Source organism: Micropterus dolomieu, linkage group LG18 (assembly GCF_021292245.1).
Source record: "Micropterus dolomieu isolate WLL.071019.BEF.003 ecotype Adirondacks linkage group LG18, ASM2129224v1, whole genome shotgun sequence".
Lineage (NCBI taxonomy): Eukaryota > Metazoa > Chordata > Actinopteri > Centrarchiformes > Centrarchidae > Micropterus > Micropterus dolomieu.
Window position 1 is genome coordinate 17097159 of NC_060167.1, and position 22148 is coordinate 17119306.

The window sequence follows — 22148 nt, forward strand, 5'->3', positions numbered from 1 at the left end:
GGAGGAATATTATATTATATTATGGCAGTTCGAAATGTGTTGTATGTGTGTCATGAACCATGTAGGCCAGGACGAGCTTAGGATGTCGCTACAGTTCACACTGCAGCTCTGTGAGTCACTCCAGCTCTCTTCTGGTTGACTAAACACATACCCCCCACCCCCACCCTCCCCGGCTTGACTCATCGTGACTTGCTACAAATGTGCTTCCTGCATGTTATGCAAAAAATGGCTTTTGAGGACTGAACACAGGTCAATTTATAGATGATTTCACAACACGATATTCAACTTTACCGCGTGTACTCACCTTTTTCTGTCATCAACACATTTTGTGTCACACGGCCACAGACACATATACATTTGGATGCATTGGTCTGCACAGTCCAAACCTCTGTAGCAGTTTGATGCTGAATTGTTATAATATATTTAATTATAAATAACATAAGCAGTGAATAAAAAGTGAGTTGGTGGAATATGGTGCAATATTGCGCAATGATCTATACGGTACTCACTCCTCGTCTGCAAATTGCAACAATTGCTCGAAACAACAACAACCAGCTAATCCAAATTATGAGTCACTTGAAAATAAATAGCTGAGGTTCAAACAAGATATGGCCAGCGGTTGAGAGTAAAGCTGAATGCAGCCTTTGAAAGGGATAAAGGTCAAGGAATACATTTCCATCAATCAGTGCAAACTAAATCTGTACTGAAAATGAAAGCTGTTGGTTTCCAGAAATCTCAACCCTTCATTCTGAATAAGCAGTCAAATCTCATAAATGGGTTGAAGAATAATTCTTCTTTACATCCTTTAAGGAATAATTGCATATTGAAGATAAGATGGAGGTAGGTCTCCATTTTTTTCTACTGCAGTCTTCTAATGCCATGCTGTTCTCGTCATTGTGGTTCAGACGTGTATAGGATTTTCTTCCCGCTTGAATAATCTTTTTTCTCCCTCTTTGTCCTATCATCTTTTAAAAAAAAAATTTTTTTAGTAGAGCTCAGGCCAGCAAACAGTGCAGATGCAGCCTGCTCACGGCATTTAGGAGTAGTGCTATTCTCGTGCCCTGAAATAGTGAACACATAATAAAGTCAGGCGTAGAGGGGAGATATTTGTTTGGGAATAAGAAGTGAAAGAGACACACAAACAAACTGCGATTGTAACTATGGATTTGAATCCATTATTTGGATATCCTGAGATAGTAGGTACTTTGCATGCTACAATGGTCTTAAGTGAAATCATTAGTTAAATCTTATACAATTACAATAATTACAAATCCCATTATAGAGATTAAAGATGATGCATCTAAAATACTGATCACTTTAAGGTCTCCTTAAGCTTCGTTGCCATTGGTCAGTGCCACCATTAACCTCCATATGTTGCTTTCACAGGCTGCAATTCAGGAGACGTTACGGAAGAGCAACAAGTTCCACTGGAGGGAATCATTTGCCCGATTAGTCAGTCGATAGAAACCATGAGAGAGTGAATGACTCTCTCTCTGTCCTTCTCCTCTCCTCCATTCTCTGTTTTCAAACTGTCCTCACCTGGGCTGCTTCAACATAGTGGTTTAGATTACAGATCAACCGTGCCTTCCATTATTACAGGGAAAATATTGGCAAAAGCACATTCCCAGAGGGGATTATTTTTTCAGTTCTATGAAAATTAATCCACCAGAAAATGTATCAGCACTGTGACATACATGAACCCACAATGGAGGGAAAAGGGATGAAGGGAAGACGATGAAGGTTGAGAAGGAGGATAAAGGGGTGGATGGATGGATGGATGGATGGAGAAGGAAGTGGGGTGGGTGGTGTTTTCCATCTGTGAACTCCACCTTATGGACGCACGCAGGAAACCCCTTCCAGTGGTTGCACACGGCACGCAGCGCTACAAGGCTGCAGCACGACACACACACGTAGCCTGTGATGTAGGAGGATGATGACAAGAGAGAGGAGGAGGCAGAGTGGGAGGGGGGAGGGGGAGACAGCCAGTGAGCGTGAGCAGAGTGAGAGAGTGAGTGAGCGAGAGGAAAAAGGGCAGAGGGAGCGTGAGCGAGTGAAAGGGTGAGATAAGCAGGGAGAGGAGCATCTCTTGAGCGTATTCGGTTCGCAAGGTAGAGGGGGGAGAGCACCAGCATCTCACCTCTCTCTCTCTCTCTCTCTCTCTCACAGATACACACTCTCACACGTCACGCATTTGTGAGGAGGCGTGAGGCTCAGGAGGAGGAACACCACAGAACACACGCGCTGTTTTGCTGGCTTAGCTGCGCTTTGGAGAGCTGTCTCTTGAAGACTGGACCAGAGCTGAATCCATCGCTTCATCCATCCTGTCCTTCCTTCCTGGTTTCCATTCCTCCAACACTGAAGCAGCTCTCCTTCACCCATCCCTGGACCATTTTGACTGATTTGCTCTCTGTCATTCATCTAACCTTTGATCACCTGTAACCATTGCTGCCTGTTTCTAGCTTTCACTTCATTCAGCCAAGAAATCAAGAGACAATCTTAGAGAGCAACTAACTGACCGACTGAGAGACCGACCTTTTCAACCGCAATCATGAACTTCCTCCGGCGCCGCCTCTCTGACAGCAGCTTCATGTCCAACCTGCCCAATGGCTACATGACAGACCTCCAGAGGCCTGACCCACCTGCTCCTCCTCCCCCCACGGCGTCCTCCCCTTCCCAGCAGGGTGCAGATCTGACCACGGCGCCCGCCCCTGCCCTATCCCCGACCAAAGCTCCAGCACCATCCCAGGCGCCAGCCAGCTCCCCCGCAGCTCAGGAGCGGCGTGCGAGTCAGCAGCCTCAACAGGCCCAGTCCTCCTCCTCGTCCGGCGGTTCCTCTGGCTTCTTCAGCTCCTTCAGCTCCATCACCAACGTGGTCAAACAGACGGCCGCATCCGCCGCTGGGTTTGTGGAGCAGTCGGCTCCCTCTCCCTCCCTCTCCAAGAAGTTCAAGATCCTGTTGATCATCGATGAGGCCCAGCATGAGTGGTAAGTGTTAAGATGCAAGTGACTTTAAAGATGGGTTGAGTGTTGTCCAATTGACTGGTGGGAAGTTGATGTAGTAGGTGGTTGCGTTAACCGGCAGTTTTTGGCAGTTAAGTTTCTGGGATGCTCTACAGATCTGATGTAAAAAAACGTTTGGTAGCTATATAGTCAGCCAGATGGAACATGACTTACTGTTAATTCGAAAAAGCAAATTTAAGCGTGGGTGCGCTGGCCTTAGGCTGTATGACACGTGTAATTGATTTTAATCTCACACGAATCGTGAAATTAATTCTTACATCCATATGTCTGCTTCAGTGTATTCAAATACATTCTCTCCTCTCACTGAAGCTGCTCCCGAAATAGAAACAGCTCTATTAATCCAAACAGACAGGACAGCTTTTCTCTGGGTTTCAGATTCACACATCCCACCACCCAGCACTCTGTCACCTGCCCTTGTTTCTGTGTTTATGTGAGCCTTTATGACGCCATGTGTGCATGTTTATGGCAGTGTGTGTATTTGTGCATGTGTGTGTGTGGATGTGTGTGTGAGAGACAGTATTAGAGAGCTATGGGTAAGTGTTTCCATCCCTTGACAGCACACGTTTGAAAACAGGATATTATCCTTACGTTATCTACTCGTACATCATACACTGTCATACAAGAGCATGTAGCTCTGAATAAAACATCGTCTTCTACAGGTGAAATTTAAGCCTTTGGCTCTGTAATAATGTTGCTATATTACTCGCTGCTTTTTGTCCCTGCAAATCACAATTTCAGGCCATAAAGGTTTTCTGGATGTCGATGATGGGTTTTACAGTCATTCATTGCCATCATTATCTCGGTGTAGTTTCATCTTGTCAGCCTTGTGTTGGTTGGCTATGCGATAAAGTGGCGGCCACATGAGACACGCTTGACCTTTTCAATTTAATGGACGTTCTGAAGTGTCGTCAGATGGCAATTATTGTTTAGTGTCTCACGTAAAAGTGAGTGTGATTACTGTTGCAAACAATGCGATGATGTTTAAAAGCATAGCAGAGCATGTGAGTAATTGGACCTCGAGTTGAGATTGTTGCTGTTTCCAAGGTCAGTAATTAAGTGGCAAGCTTTTAAGGCAACAAGGATGAGAAGTCCTAAAGGGGCTCATTAAAAATTTGAACATCTAGAATTTAATTAAAACTGAAAAAACTCCCTCTGCTGATGAAGACTGATCTGGTGAACAGCTCTGGGATAGTAATAATAACATTAATAAGCGAGTAAGTGGACCTTTAGCTGAGATTGCCTTGTCATCTTTGCATGGGTTTGGGTGGATGTTGGCTATATTATCATTGCTTTTAATAATGATTTTGGAAGCTGACTCTACTCTGATGCATCTTGGTAGTTGCAAAGACAGATTGAAATGAATTCTAGTACAATAAATCTTTGACGTGTAGATGTATTTAAACCTGCTTTAGTATATGAATACACCCTTCTTTGGGATCTTGCCAATGTAGGTGTCTGATACTGAGATTTAACAGTCTGCAAAAATGTAAAATGCAAAATACACCTAAATGCTTTGTCAGTATTACCAATTTTGGCTTGAATTACAGTCTTTTTAATAATGTACAGTAATACTATCTGCATTACTGGCATCTGTTTTGAAATAAAGTGGTGCCATGTACCCTTGGTTAAATAATGTCTGAGTTACGGACACTGTTGGTAAAATGGACTGAATGGTCTTCACTTTTTAGTGCAGTGGATTTTATTTCCAACAGGGCTTTCTCTAGAACAGTGTATTATGCATGTGTGGATACATGCATGAGTGCTGAGGTTCCACTGCACTGTACTGACTGAATGTGACGGCAGCTCTACATTATGGTAATCCTGTATCACTTGCTGTGAGTGTTTCAGTGGCTTATGATTGGATGGCTGCCACCATCGTGATGTGGCGAAGTCTGAATGTGAGACCCTGCAGCCTACATCCAGATAAGAGGTGCTTGAATGCTCATCTTTACTTCATGCAATCCTGCTCATACAAAATAAGTGACGACCATACATCAGAATTGCATTATACAGTATATCTGGATATAATATGCTATTTCAGACTCTGAAATTCTTACAGCGTACAAATCATTTGAATTGTAAGCTGTCATATCTGAATGGAAATAGATTAAGAGAGGTTTGGGTATGCTACCTCTTTCCACTTGCTGAATGCATGAGCAACTACTGTACATAGCCAGAAAAAAACATTTGTTTGATGCCAAGTAAGTAATATAATTTAACATTTAAGAAATGTAATACAGGGAATTTGCAACTTCACTGGCATCATTTCCAGAAATCCTCCCATTTTGTCTGTAAACAATATTTAATCTAAAGAGATCAGCATAAATATTAATGTTAAGTCTTTGGTGGGGGGACGCTTGCAGACATAGCTTCCCTTAAAGCACCAGGGCCAGAGAGGCATTCTGCTAAATGTTATTGATTTTCCACTCTGCAAAGAGTGGGACCAGAGGCTCTCAGTAAGTGATATAACTTGCAAAAAAGAAAACTGGACATTCCTCCTCTGTAATGATTCTGTACGTCGATTACATCAAGGCTATATTCTGATCAGTCAGAAATTAGAGGGCGTGCTTGTCTGTTTGACATAGCTGGTATGTGCACACACAAAAATAAATAGGTTTTTGATGGATAGCAGTAGCCTGACGCCAGGCGTCTACTTGATGATCGACATCATCATGAAACATTTATCCCTCATTTCATTTTTAATTAAATCACAAAGCTCATGTGGGAAATGAGCACATGTTTGATTTCGGAAATTTGAGATGCCACAAGCTGGAATGAACAGTTACAACTTTACGTTACACTACATTCAGACACTTTTGTCCAATTAGTGCATTGAATCTGGGTAAGACGGTTTCCAGCCAGTGGCAGAAGATGGGCAGTGATTGTGCTGTCCAGTCTTCAGTGGGGAGTTTATGCCAAAGCTGTTGGGCAAACTACTACGATAACTTCTGTGCATGATTTAGAAACTCCTAACAGCCCCTCATGAAATGTATGGTTATTTAAAACACAACTAAATAAAAACTTTCACTATGGGAAGCACATTTTATATAACACGTTTCTATGAATAAATCCAAATTTACCATAATACTTTATATATTTATTTACCAGGCCACTTGTCATCTTGTCAAGAATCTAATACAAACAGAGCCATTTTACAGCCCCGCTAATGAATTACAAGCCAATTTTGAACAGATTGATGGAAGGGCCTGTCATTTGCACCTGTCACTTACAATTAACTAAAACACCCTAATGGATATTCCTCATAGTGGTTTTGTTGATACATTTAGAGTGGATGATAGCCTGTAGTCACCTATCCCCAAATTAAACTTCTTTATTCTCTAATTTAAACATACCATTTCTAAATCCATCTAAACTTTGCATCTCAAAATAGACTAAATGAGCATCAAATGTGCATTCCGCATGCATTGCTAGCTGAGGGAAGCAAGATATGCTATAACTCTATATAAAGCTGGCACCACAGGTATCATGGCTCTCCCTGCATCTGTCAGCTCCTCCTCTGAGCTCTCATATATCGACTGTGCTGCTATGATGGCTTTCTTTGACTGTGCCACAAAAAAGACGCCACAATGGGAGTCCAGCAATAAAGCTGTGAGTTGAAAGAGTGATTGGTTTTTTTTCAGGCAATTCAATGTGTTTGTTTGAGTAGCCTCATGTGGTCCTTATGTAACAGACCCGAGCCCATTGAGGTGGCTGCAGGAAGAGACAGTGTCCTCCAGGGCCTTTCAAGGTAATGTTGGCGTACAGAGGAGGATTGAGGAGACAGAGGGAGATGATCAGGGAATCTCCCTTTATAGCTTTTTTTCTGCATGTCTGGATGTGATGCTCTTTCCTGTTTGTCTCACCCTCTCTCTGTGTGTTTTACTCCATCTCTTTCCTCTTTGTTGCCTCTCTCTTTGCCTTTTATCATGACAGTCTCTCCGTGTGTAGCTCCAGAGAAAGTACTCCGGGTTCATGATGTGATGAAGTGATGAGAAGAGACGTGGTGATTCAGCAGTTTCAGCCCAAAGGCCACATCTGCTCTCTTTCGTTTGCTCACTCTATCTGTCTACATCTCTCTCGCTCCCTCTTTTTGCTCTCCCTTCCTTTATCTCTCTGGTTATCTACTGAGGATCTACTGTGTGCAGTTTCTGCATCAGTACCAGTGAGTGTGTTTACCACCTATGTTGCATAAATATCCATCAGAGGAGATTATTTTGGACAGTTGACTTTTCAATATGACTCATAGTGGAGGATTTTGTTGGTTTGACTGCAGGTTGATGTGCAGTTCTCCATCGAGCACGGGTAGATGGGGAATGTCACCCATTTGCCCTTTCACTAAGCTTTAACTGGTTGGTATTTGAATGCTTGTAGCAACATTTGAAACTGCTTCACAGGAATTGTGGGGGTATAAACATTATTTTATTTAGTTATTATTGCAGACTGGGAAGCATGATCATTTAAAAAAAATAGAGATTGGGGTTATTTGGTTTCCTGTAGTTGAACAGCAGAAAATACACTGTTTTTAATGACTCACTCAAATTATTTGGGTGTAATGACAATGACCTGAATTTAATGTAAACAAGAGTTTTTGCTTGCATCCATGCGTTAAAAATGTCGTTGTAATTTTCTCTACTGCCAGTGGAGACAGGAGTACACAGTGAGAGCAGGTGGGGAGGTGGAGCCTTGTATATCTCCATCAACATATCACACACACACACACACACACACACACACACACACACACATACATTTACAAGCACCTGCCTTCTCTTCTTCTCGTTTCTATTTTCTGTCATCTAATTATACAACGATCGAAAAAGAAAGTTTTCTGGCAGAATTCAGCATTTTCCGGTGACATACTGCTCCTCTTTTCTGCTGACTGAGTTTAGTATAAAACAGTGTTTTGGGAATAAATTTGTTAATTTTTAAAGGTTTGCTAAACATTTCTAAATAAACATACCCACATGCAGTGCAGTACACACTCTTATAAACAGGTGAGATCATCTTGAAGGGTGCTTGTGATTTCTGCCTGCTGTAGGTTTGACTTCATGGCAGTGATTAGGAATTATCGGTGGCATCACGGTTCTCAGCTGCAGGCCACATTTCCACACACACGCAGGCTGAGAGCTGACCTTATTACAGCCGGTGGCAATGTCATGTTGACTTTATAAGGTCCTCCTGATGTCTTGTACCTCTCAGCTGTTGTCATACACCAATGGCATTTTCAGCCCAAGGGATGATACAGAAACAACTCCAAGGTAAAATGTGTAACCTTGTAACTTCCAAAATAGGATGCGATAGATTTACACATTCACAACTTGGTTGAAGTTCTTGAAAGTATGTGTTTACGCCTGTTTTGGAGAAAAACAAAAACAGTTATCATTTGTTCAAATGGCTAGTATGATCTATGGTAAACCTTTACTTGACAAGGACCTCGAGCGGCCATTATGACTCTTGTCTGATGAAAGCAAAAAAAGAATGATGTCGTTAGCTACAAAACCTCTTAGAGGACAGGCCGGGTGATGGGTACACAGAGTGTTCTTTTCCCATTTTCTACCAGCAGTCAATTTTTTAAGGTTATAGCAACTAGAGGGATAGACTTATACTGTACCGGGTGTATGCTGAGGGTGAATTAAGGAGTCTCACAGCCTGGGGGAAGAAGCTGTTGTTCAGTTTGGTGGTACGAAAGTGAATACTTCGGAACCTCTTGCCAGACGGCCGCAGGATGAACAGGCTGTGGCTGGGATCGGCCCTGTTTTTCATGCTTTGGGCTCAGTCCATGCACCTCACTGATAACGCTGATGCTCGATAGATGGGTACCAATAATATCCTGAGCAGTTTTAATCACCTGCTGCAGAGCCCTCCTGTCCTGGGCTGTTCACATCCCATGCCAGTTTGTTACAGTTTGTTTCCAGTCAGTATGCTTTGTGTTGCTCCTCTGGAAAAAGTAAATAAGAACTTGGCACAAGAATTTTGCCTTCTTCAGCCATCAGCCGCAATGCTCTATAAATATTGGCATCGGCCAGTGAAAAACCCCATTTATATTTATGCATGTTTTGTTCTTTTGTTTGCTCTATATGCCTAATATATATCTAAATGGAGGCTTATATAATATTACTCACTGAGAAATAGATAGCCTGTTTTAGAACAGTACCCCTTTTAAGATAGAAAATTCATTTGAAAATAGAAACGTGGACTATTCAAGCCAATCAATCTTGTGTCACTACATTACAGGTCCATTCAAGTACCAAAAAAAATTAAACCTCAGAAAGTAAGCTCAGTCACTAATTAATGCTTAAAATGGACTATATACTAATATACTTTCAAACTATTTAGGACAGTGATCAGGCAAAACATTCTGTGAGAATATCATTTTACCCTCACAGGGTGGAAATTGAATATATTAATTGTGTAATATTTAAATTAATAATATTTAATTTCCAATTATATGGGCAACAGGTGAAATATCAATGCCCTTGAATATAAGCCGGACATTTTAGGTTTTTTAAAATTTAATCTTGCCTTTAGACCTAGTCTGATTGTAGCATACAGACCTCTTCAGTCTGCTTCTATTAAATAGCCTCTTCAGTTGGATGAGGAGGGACTACTAACAATCAACCACGGCAGGTCTGTGTAGATGCGTCTACTATACTCCGCAAAAGGTGTGACTATTTTTACTCTGTCATATTATTATATATTTGAATTGAATCTATAGTTGAATTTTAGGAGATCCAAGTAAAGTAGAGTTTAGTAGAAGCTCCAAAGGACTGATTGACCAACAGAAGGATTTTTACTCTCTGCGGCTTGCAAAATCACACAGAAAGGGGTAACTGGGAAAAGCTATTTGTAGAATAATACAGAGAAACTTCTGAATCATATTCACTGTGTCGTTAGTAACGCTGATTGTGCTGGGTGCTAACTTGAGTCCTCTGCAGTATTCCAGATAAACCTGATGCATGAGGCATAGGGACACCTAAGAAGCCATCAACAAGACCAGTCAGCAATCACAACCTCTGGCGAAATAGTCCACTGTTGCTATGGCAACAGTAAGTTGTACATTCACACACAAAAATTTAAGCTTCCTCATCTCACAGCTCACCCTCTCAGTCTTGTTGTCTCTCTAAATCTCACTTAAACTGTTGTGGACATTTTATGAGCCTGAAATGCAGCGGACAAGTACAGTTATAAGAGCAATTAGCAAGATCAATAACTCGTGGTTCAAATCGCCCTTAAGCACTTCTGTTGTATTCAATCACGCATTTTATACCCCGTGTAGGCTACTTTTTAAGTTAGTGTGAACTATGTCGTCTCATAACAATCGGGTAGTCCCTGAATAAGGAGTGTGTGTGTGTGTGTGTGTGTGTGTGTGTGCGTGCGTGCGTGTGTGTGTGTGTGTGTGTGTGTGTGTGCGTGCGCCTGTGCGCATTTCTGAGATTATGAGAGAACAGTGCTGGCACTTGCTGTGATAATAAGTGCTCACATAGTTTGCATGTTCTCCCCGTGTCTGCGTGGGTTCTTTCTGGGTGCTCCAACTTCTTCTCACCGTCCAAAGACATGCGGCCTAGGTTGATTGGTGACCCTAAAATTGTCCTTAGGTGTGAGTGTGAGTGTGAGTGTTTGTTTGTCTATGTGTGGCCCTGCGATGGATTGGCGACCTGTCCAGGGTGTACCCCGCCTTTCGCCCGATGTCAGCTGGGATTGGCTCCAGCCCCCCATGACCCTGTACGCAGAAAAAGCGGTTGACGATGGGTGGTAGTGCTTACATTATTTATTTGTACTTAATTGGATTTATAAGATTTGCTGTAAAAGTCTTGGCTTGTAGACATGGCTATACTGATTAATCACACATCTGACTAATTTCCTGGGCAAAATTACAGTAGAGGAGGCATGATTGACGTCACACACTTGGCATGATATTATAAGTGTCCATATGAACAGATATCATGGACAGTTCTGGTCCAAGTGAGGGGACTCACTGTTTGACCTCTTTATTATTTGGCCTGTTAATCTGTCCAAATCAAGCATAAGTCATAAGGGACTGCATTTTGGTACAGCAGCCGAGGTACAGTAACTCCTCAATAGTATTTTTTTTTCCGCACACACAAAATGTGACACACGTGGTCTATCTCTCATGTCCTACAGTAGTTGCCATGGAAACATACTAATTAAATTGTTTTGCATTTCAGAGGCTAGTACACAACGTGTGCTGTATTGTTGTCAGCATTAGCGCACAGTTGCTGCCTGTTAAAAGTGCTCATAGTGAAACACACCTTCCCTGAGGCTCACAGAAGTCGGTGCATTACTGGATAAGCAGGGAAACGCATTCAACGATTTCTTTAACATGGTTACATTTTCCCCATAATACCTATTTGCTTCTTGTGTGAGGAAGTTTCATTGACAAAAATTTGACCAGAGAGTAAAAACAAGAATTTGTTGCTGTTGGAAATTAGCAGCCAAAAAGAGTCAGCAGTGGTGTTAACAGACGAAATAATTTGAAAATATTAATGGAACAGCTGTCACTGACGTGTCATGAAAGACATAAACAGGTAATGGTTTGACTTGAAGTTGAAAGCTAAAAAACGTCTTGTTAAACCAAAGTGGTCCATGATGTAAGATGAGAGAGGACAATTAGATGAGAGGATGAAAGAACTTTCTCTAGCAACAACTGTGGTAGTTGAACAATATATGAAAAATAAATATGCCAATAAATTTATAAAATAAAATAAAAAGTATTGTTATTATTATTAAAATAAATTAGCATGATGATGATAATGCGATCAGAATCATCATTTTTCATTAACTTTGTCTCAGCTATAGATTTGTTTTTAAGTTAATTCCTCATATTTAAACTCCAAATTCATTCAAATCGAGGCATTATGATTTCAGGTCAAATGAGTGTTATTTATCACTTGACTTGACACTTAAGAACAAATTTGTTCATTTGAGTGGTTCTTGCAAGAGGCCCAGTTTTCAATGTGGCTAGCAGCTTATGCCATTAAGTTACACTCTAATTGTATTGAAAGCACACATAATCTGATCAGCTCAGGGGCAGTGCAATGCAATAAGCTGACGGGGCGAGGGCACTGTACAAACCATTGGAAAGAAGCGTCTTCCTAATGGCATATACGTCTACTGTGTGATTAAACAATTAATTCTGAGGTTCTGTGGATTCCCTTTGGCCGAATTTAGATGGAGAGTCATGCCTGCTCGGCATATCCCTTTTATCTGCGAGCTGTGAGAAGAGTAGCCCGCCTTTGTTTGTCTTCCAGTAAGCTAGGGTCGATGTGAAGCACTGTTAGTTTTCGAGTCAGCAGGGAATCAGAGGTATCCAACAGATAGTGGAAGTAAGGAGTAGAAGGGGAAAATAGAGAGAAACCAGATAGGAGAACAGTAATGACAGAGAAAGCTGGTTGGAAAGGGAGAGACGTGAAAGAGAGAAGACGGAGAGAAAATGAGCTCAGCAGAAAGACAGATTGTCCATCCCTGTATTCCTTCCATAACCATTAGCTACTTATGGTGTATAACAAGAAGCTGTATCAAATAGGGCTACAGGCTTTTCCCTCTGGTAACTATCTCTCAGTGTCTGTTGCTCTCTCCCCTTCTTTGCTCTCTCTCACTGTCTCAGTTCAATCCATATAATGAGAGGCTATCCATTAAAGGATCAGATAGTCATAAATCCAGCCTGAGCCACTGGCTGCTCGGCTCTACTACTGACTCTTGGTGTTGCCCACATTAGTTGCCGACCTTGTTTTTACAGCAAAAAGTCAGATACAGAACAAGTAATTTCCTGTGCCTAGTATTTATGTCTTTATGTGACCAAGAAGTATTCCAATACACATTATATAGTTTACCTTATAATCAACATATAGTCATATAAAACACACAGAATTCGTTTACAGTGTTCACATATACCACAATAAAATAGGACCTGTGTGGAAAGAGAGAATGTAATCATACACAACATTTACGTTTTTTGAAAGCTTGATTTGAAGGCAGTGTTTTCACTCAGTTATCGTCAACCGCTGATTTCAAATGAACTTGTAAATTATTCCAGGTCCTGTGTGCATATTACAAAAATGCCGTTTTGCCAAGTTTAGAACAAACTCTGGGGACAACAAGATCAAGACAAGCACAATATCAGTTAGACACAAGAGAAAGCGTGTTTTATGCTCTAAAATCTGTCTTGAACTTTGAATTGTTGATATTAGGGGTTGGTGTTATAGATAAACTATTCTGCCACAGTGTATTTAATTTTAAATTAGCGTAGAGATATACTGGATATGGATATATGTCAGTTTTCTAGATGACTGAATGATTGAACTAACAATATGGAACAAATTGGAGTACTTCATTGTATTGTTGCAAAGATCAGTAGATGAGTCATACATTCTCTGCAGGTTGACTCACACTATACCTTTGTATTGCCTAACCCGCATTGATATCATAAGCATAAAATCACAAGCTTTGACAGTGTTTGAATGGTGAGGATCTACAAGGGGCTGATGGTACACTGTAATATTAATCAGATAAAGTGTTTTGTGAAAGATGTTGGTTTAGATAATGAAATAGGTCTGACCTTGTTTCCATAGTGTTTTGTCAGCACTTTCTGTCGCAGGCTAGATGGCATCAACAGAAAGGACATACAGTACCACACAGCAACAGGGAAACTGCAGACCCTTCACATATACTGGTATACAATACAGAAGCTGTCTCCCATCCTGCACCCATCCACCATTAGTTCTGCAGCGTCTGCCAAATTTAGTGTCTGCTGAAACCTGTTCCTCTCTCAGTTGCTGTAGTAGCCAAACTGATGTCACGTTGTAGAGAAGCTGTTTCTCTGAAGTGAGCAGACATAGAAAGAAAATGTGATTTTTACAGTAATCGATCTGTAGCACAGCTGCATTGAAGAAAGCAAGTGGAAAGTGGGACTAGTTGGATCTAGCTGTGACTTTAAATTCAGTGAGGCCTAATTCGCTAGCCAGGCTTTTAGGGTTTTAGCCAGCTGCAGCATAGCATCAAATTATAATTCTCTGAGGCTTTAAATGGCTCAGTTGGCCATATGATATAAGGTGCAGTGGTGCATTTTGGCAGGAAGTATAACACAGTTGGCACAAACACAGAGACACACACATATTTGCACTCCTACACTTGTAAGGTCATTTGACATAATATATCACCAAATCATAATCTTAACCACTGCCGCTACATGCCTTACCACAACTTTTACTCTTCTGCCCTCTCTTTGCGTGTAGGTACACAGCTAAGCAGCGAGCTACAAACACTTCCAATAAAGGTCGAATTCGGCAGCTGGCCTTTCAAGTTTTTAGTGGAAGCAATTGGAAAACTATGAAAAAGGTATTGTAAAAACTAATTCCCTGAAAGTGACAACAAATCAGAAAAAGATGAGATACCACAAACAAGATCTACATCAAAGGTATTGTATTAAAAAAATGCAATGGAAACAGACTTAGCAAATTAATCATGGCGTAGATGAAGTGTGCGACGTTCACTGAAGTCTCTGCTCCACTGAAAAGGCTAAAATTTGTGACAGGCAAAACACAGCAATGAGGAGACTGTAACCTTCCTCCAAAAAATACATAAAACAAACAAAAATGTCATATTTCCGTCATGCTTTCTACCATTTAAGGTCTGGGCTCTTATTAATTACATTTGATCTTGTTGTGCCCTCTTCTTCTGTACTGGTATAATAGACTAAAACCTGACTGGAGAATTAGCACCACCAACTGTTCCCAAAGCTTCCAACTCTTAATTCTCACATAGTGAGTGGAAACACACATTCATTAGCATTTCCTTTTGCTGGAAATTACTTCTCATTCGCCGGAAGTAATTAATCTATATAACATACATAGTCAGCAAGAGTATGTTGTAATAGCAGCACATTAGCTTCAGACAGCTAGCAGCTAGTAAAGTGATCACAGAAAACAACAAATCAGAAATCAGCAATCACAAAACACAGATAACAAAACTGATAATGCTGCAACTTGTGTATATTTTTATATACCCTTGTTGAGGACACACATATCCCTTGTTGTTATATATATATATATATATATATATTATTTAGTAAATAAAAGATGTCTGTCCAGTCAATATTTGTTTGGTCACAGATCTGTAAAAATGGCAGATTTAAAAATGTAAGTTAAACTGTTATGGAACTGTGCCAGTAGTGGTCACATGTTCTACTGAGACCCACTGCCATCGGCAGAATAACTGTAACCTAAATCTAATCTTAACCCTAAAACCTTAGTGCCTAATTATTGTGTGCGTCTTTGTGAAGCCTGATGATGGAGTGAGTACTTTACTTACCCTCTTGATCGCAAACGTGATAACCAGATAATAGGTTAGTATAACAGTTGTTTAAGGGAACATATTCGTACCATTGCCTCCTGGCTCATGACTGACTACAAACCCCATGCTGCATCTCTTTTGTGGAGCAGTTTATACTCCTGCAGAGCAGGGAAATCAGATAGTGTGACACAGCTAATACATAGCTTTTTTCATTTTAGATTCTCCAGATTTCTCTGTCTCAAAGGTCAACTCTGTCAAGTTGTAATTGGTCAAGAGAGCAAATTCACCAAAGTTAAACACTATGTGAAAGCATCGATAATTTACTTAACTTTCACACAAGTAAATCCACTGATTTGCAATCACAATGAAATTAATGGATTTAATTCCAACATTTGGCCATCATAAATACTGATGTGACTGAACCTTCAAACGAAGAGAACTGGTAAAAATATCCTCACTTTCCCTAAATGTCCTCTTTAAATCTAAACTGAACTTGGCCCTAAACATTACACACGGGCACAGAATAGCCCTCTTTATACCGCTGTTTGTCTCTCCCTCCCTCACGAAAATACAACACAGCACACACGGTGCATAGCCTGCTCATGACGTGCAGCACTGTAGTAGGTGTAAGTGTCAAATTGTCAATATGGAGACGCCGCAAACTGCAAAGGCCAAGCGGGAGATCAACTCTCTGTATAAACAAACAGTACACATGCTCATATGCACATACTCACACTCAAATAAACACTCGTACGCTCATACTGTTATACATTGATACATGATGTTGTATCAACTATGTAACTGTTAACTCAAACCTGCTTTCAGATGAATCAAAAGGCACTCCAACTTTGTGTTCTCAATTATTTCCAATCAAGACTAATAATATCTTTGGGATTCATAATTCACAGCAGCACAGGGAACAGACTGAGAGGTACAAATACCAAACAAAATGGAAAAAATAAACCATTTGAATGAATGTTATGAATAAAATATAATATAAGAAATAAGACTATAAGTTAATTGTGCAAATATTTGTGCAGCAGCCTGTTGCAACAACTGTGATTCATGCATTATTAAAATGAAAGTGGTTGCACCACAGAGGTGAGTTACAACGTAACTCCAGTAACAAATGCCCCAGGTTAGGTGTCAATCATAAAATGTCACAGAATTATTGATCAAGTTTACTATGATGTGCTGCGATGCCAAACGGCTCATGCCAGCCAGCAAGCTAATGCTAACCATGATGACGGAACTCTAAATTTGATCATTTATTGGCCACTTGCCTTAGTTATGACTTTATGTCCAAACTAGTAAGGTTCTCTCCCCAAATAATCGTGGTGCAACCAATTTCAGTAGCTGATTTAGTTTCTAACTAACTAGTAGTTACCAAGCCTCTGGTGTCGACTGTACACCCTAACTTAAGAGAGGACTTACACACAGATGGTGCGACCCGGTCCAATAGTGCAACTCCAGCAGCCATGTGTGTGAACTAAATATAGTATAATAGGTATAAAAGTTCAATATACTTAATAAATATTTGCCAGAGGTCACAACTTAACCCTGCTTTTCAGTCATTTTTATAATTGTCATTGTCATTGCTTCAGCGTCTCCCTACAACTCAGTTATTTGTGTCTGCAAACAGAGGCCTTTTAAATTAATGATTAAGTAATTGAAGTACTGTATGTGAACGTTGGGAGCAGATGTCATCACACCAAAACTTTCTAGTCTAAAGGAATAATTACCGCTACACTAAAGAGATTAGCAGAGAAGAGGAGTCTGTCAAAGAGTGCTTTCTGTTCTCTGTAGATAAGTGTGTGTGTGTGTGTGTGTGTGTGTGTGTTTGTGTGTGTGTGTGTGTGTGTTTGTGTGTGTGTGCCTGTGTGTGTGCCTGTGTGTGAGTGAGTGTGTGTGTGTTTCCATATGTGCATGCGCTGTAGGTGTGGGCTTGTGTGGGTGGATTTGCAGAGACTGACTGTGTGTGTGCTGTCATGCTGAATGCTGCCTTCTGCATACATATATAAATATATATCCACCATTCATTCGCACCGTTCGCATTTCACACACCTCGGGGGAAGCACATGACTTGTCTAAGCAAGCACGTTTCGAAAATGTTTGAAGAATTATGGCAGGAAAATGTCAACATTTAGCTAAACACGTGTGCCTGTATGTGCTGACGATGAGTCGTGACCAGAAAATATCCCCCTTCCTGAGCACGTCTCAAACACCCACATTGAGGTTTTGCTGCAGTATATTAGTATATATATAGTACTGTGTGATGCAGCAAGGTTAAAGGGTAGAGAAGACGCTTTGGGGAAACAGTGGCTAACTCTGTCCCCCACAGGAATCCTCCAAAAATCGACTTCCGACCGGCAGAACACCAACTCTTAGGACAGTAGTGATGTGGCTTTATTGGCCCCATCATCTGCTTGCAGCTTCATCCTCACAAGTAGCGCAGCTGCTGTGGAGGAGGGGTTTTCTGGAGTGATGCTGCTGTCTTTAATAAACCCTCTGGTTTAACCCTGTAGAGTGCAAGCAGTTTATCACAGACAAGACTGGTGTGAAGTGTTCCCTGGGGTCAGATCAAGGTCCTGCCTTTTTAAAGATCTATGTTTCACTTCATTGACTTTTGCCCCGAGACAAGACCTGGATACTGCGCCGTATATATCATGTCTCTCTACTCAACCTGCTCGGTTTGTCAAACCCATCCATATCCTTCTTAAACAAGTCGCTTTAAAGTGTCACTCATTGTTACACCGTGCATTTCCCTGTGACAAAGAGCTATAATAAAAAATAAAAAGAGAAAAGAGGCAGCCCAGAGGGGAAAATCATCTCAAAGATAAATGATTGCTTGTCAGCTGCAGGGCAGTGTATTATGTTTCTTGAAAGCTTGTTCTGGGTCACCTTTAGGAAAGGCACATTTGGAGCTGTAAGTAATTTCAGGGCAGTTTATTGCTTTTTTTGGACTGTTTTTTGAACATCATGGACAGATGGATCACCATCCAGTGGTCACTCGAGAAAAAAAATCTTGCTGAGACACATTCAGCTCCACAAAGAAAAATCTCCCCACACTCCATACTACTTACTTTTGGATATATTTTGCATTCAAGTCAATGCCAGGTATGGTTCTAAAAAATGTTCTTCGTCTTGTATTATGAGCTTTAACTGTTGGAGAGCCACGATTAGTCAATTAATTGACTAATCCTTAATTGACAACTATTTTGATTCTAGTTGTTTAATCATTTAAGTCATGTTTCAAGCAAAAGTGCAAAATAAAATGCACTCAAATGTAAATATGCACTTTCTTTGTCTTGGTCTAGATGTTAAACTAAATATTGGACTGTTGACTGGATAAAACAAGCAATTTTAATAAGTCACCATGGCACATTTTTCTTTGCAATTTCATGATTAGACAATTAATGGAGAAAATAATCAACAAATTAATCGATAATGAAAATAATTGGTAGCTTTTGTTTTTTTCACTCTCAGGATTATTTCACTTTTCTATTCACTGCTATTTCAGCCTCTGGTTTGGAAGGACAGACCTCAGGATCAATGAGAGTTTTGTCATTATTGTAACTTTGCATCACATTCAACAGCCTTTGAGAGCATGCCAAATTTGACATTAACATTATTCAAACTGGTTTCACATGCAACTTTCACATTTAGCTACAGAATTTCTGCAAAACATTTCAGGTTATCAGAGGTCAATTGCTTGGAATTAACAAGGCAATTAAAAGAGCTACAAGCAGAGGTCAGGGAAAATGTATGTTGCTCGACCTCCTGGGACACTTACATGATTTGGTTTTATTAGTGTTCATTTAAGCAGATGCTAGTGGAATCTCCTCTGCAACAACTGTCAAATATTTTATTAATTAAGATTATATATTTAATAATTTATATAAATATCATGCATGTTAATTAAATTCATTAACATTATAATCAAAATACAGTAAATTAGCTAATTTGAAGTTAAAGCAGAGACATTAGGAGACACGTGAGCATTTCTTATTCTGTGCGGAGGCTACTGACTGCTTTTGATAAAGGTAAATGTGTATCAAAATAGTTTAGACAGTTTAATGTTTCATTAGCTGAAATAAGTGCCATTATCAGCAGCTTCAGGAACTTAATACATGAAAAGCATGAATGTCAAAAACTAAAGGAATATTATATAAATATTAGAATGAAATATTCCCGTTGATTTCTGCTCTGATTTTCTTGTGGACAAAGACAGTATTTGGTCTGTGAATAGATGACACCATCTGAGGTGTCTGGAGTATTATTTCTCCTAAACTGGTGTAATTAAAATAATAACAGACCAAGGCGTGATTTTTTACAAAGCTGTGTTTTAAGCAAATTATGTGTCCTCTTGAAGGAAAGCTTTGGCATGAGACAGATTTAATTCTCCGCTTTGTTACTGTGAGATTTATCATAAAAGATAAACAACCTCTTAGGGAAAAGATGTTAGAACGTGAAAAAGCCCTTGGCTTCTGAACAGAAGTGAACACATAATATTTAGCACCAATGCTACCATGTCGTGTGGCCAATAAGAATCCAAGAAGTAGAATTACATTTCAGCCTCTAGGAGAGGAGAGAAGACATAGGAGATGACAGGCAGAGGAGGTGATAACCAGTGTGCACAGGCCAGGATTTCAGAGAAAAAAACACAAAATGTGAAGAGAAGAGGGCTTCACCTCCTGTCTCTGATGTCACTAGGTGTTAGTAAAACAGGAGTAGAGGATGATTGAAAGTGAATAGAGGACATGTTTTTATTTGTCAAAGGAGGATTGAGGTGGAGAATTACAGATTTGGGGAAAAAATGTTAGAGAAGGAAATGGTGGACTGAGACAGAAAGATAGACATAAATGAAGGGAGACAGGGGAATGTGCTGAGAAAGCAACAAAGAGGATAAAAAGGCTCAGACAGACATAAAGGATAAATGAATGATGTGTGTGTGAGAGCGAGTGATTGAGAGAGAGAGAGAGAGAGAGAGAGACAGAGAGAGAGAGAGAGAGAGAGATTAGCACTGGATGGTAACTGGAAAGATTTGCAACACAAGTCTCCATCGTCCAACTAAGCACCACAGCGCACGATTGCCCCAGGGCTGCTGCACTCAGCTATGTCATGGCTGACATAAGAGAGAGAGAGAGAGAGTGAAAGGTTAGAGGACAGTGGAAATGGAGATTGAGGTGTGGAGAGATGTCAAGTGAAGAAGTAAGATAAGGCGGGGGAGGAGAGGCAGTGAGTGAAAGGAAGAGTATCACAGCAGCAAGGCTGAGACACCTTTGGATTCAGATACAGACATACAAATGGAGCAAAAACATCACAGAGGAAATATTTCCACTGTACTGTAAGTGCATGCAAAATGCTGTTGCTGTGTAAAGCTGTTACCTTGACTCCTTAATTGTGCACAGGTGAGCTTTAATATGCAGATAAATCAAAGCTCAGATTCATTTAATGCAGTGTCACTGGAGAGACAGCGGGTTGGTTGAGTAATGAGAATGAGTCTCTCTGTGGGACTGATACTGTCTGTGGCTTGTTGGGCTACAAAAGGTTCAAATTGTATTATCCTGTGTGTTTGATACCTTTTGTACACTGATTGTAAATGGCAAAGTCTGAAGTGGAGCAAGGAGCTTCAGAGAATATTAGATTAGTGTAGCAAACAGTTAGTGCTCATACACAAAGACTGGTGGACTTGTGGTCAACATAACTATACTCTTGTTGTGCACTGAGGTCCTTGTATTTTTATGGCTATTGCCTTTTTGTGTTGTGTATTTAGTATTTAGTAAAACATTTGCAAAGCATCTGTTTTATGTATTTTAAATCCAGGATCCATGTTCACTAGCTTGCAGTCTTTTTCTTCCCTGCTTTTGTTGGTGCTTTGCAGCATATCTTGGCATGTTACCGCCATCTGTTGATCTGTGGAATAGTATGAAACCATTGCATGCATGGGCATGCATTGTGAATAATCACCTCTCTAGTATGCATCTTGTTTTCTGACCAGTGTGATGTAATGATCTTAAGGTTTAGTGCAATGCATGTGGACTCTATATGATCCCATGTGTCGGTCCAAAAGTCACAATCTCTTTAACTATGTGTTAAATATAATCACACATAATGAAGCTCTGTATGTAGCAATTCTATATTCAGATTTGCAGCGGGAGGGACACAGATGTGTCATTGAGATTCTATACATTCAGTGTGATACTCTTTTTTTAAAATTCTTTCTCATTATCTCACACACACACACAACAATAATGGCGAGTGCGTCACAAGATGCAATTAATAAGTTGCACTGAACCACAACAAAGCAGAGGTCCTTGGTATTACAATTTTGTGACAAGCCATTATGCAGAACAATGAAAGAAGAAAACCACATTAAGAGAGCTACGCAACCCCTGTGAGTCTTTGGCTTTGGATGATAGCTCAAATGCTGATATACAACAGGCAGTGTGTGTCACTGTCTAGTTTATTCAGCTGTGTGATCCCTCAGTGTCCCTGCAAAATTGATCATGAGGACCTTGTTTCTGATGTTTCCAAATGCCAAGAGTACCAGCATGGTGTAACTGTGTTTTGTGTCAGCAGGAAAAAAAATATTTCTTTTTTAAAGTGACACTGTAACACTGTATTGTATTATATTTGTATTTAGGATTTTCCCCTCAGCTATTTTTTATTTTTTGCGAAATACCCTCATTGGCTTTCTTGCTGAGAGTTATATGAGAACATCTATACCACTCTCATGTCTGAATGGAAAATGGCAACTGCCTAGCTTAGCCTAGCATAAAGACTAGAAACTAGGGAGAAGCAAGAAGCATGGCTAA

The 22148-nt window shown here is 40.3% G+C and overlaps 1 protein-coding gene across 1 annotated transcript in view; it reads left to right on the forward strand.

Annotated features, from left to right (window-relative positions):
- syn2b (synapsin IIb) overlaps positions 1-22148 on the forward strand; it is an 84038-nt gene that overhangs the window by 1409 nt on the left and 60481 nt on the right. Inside the window, exon 2 of the mRNA XM_046076315.1 lies at positions 2167-2985. Coding sequence (XP_045932271.1) covers positions 2549-2985 — 437 coding nt within the window. The 5' untranslated portion in view covers positions 2167-2548. The remainder of the gene's footprint in view (positions 1-2166; positions 2986-22148) is intronic.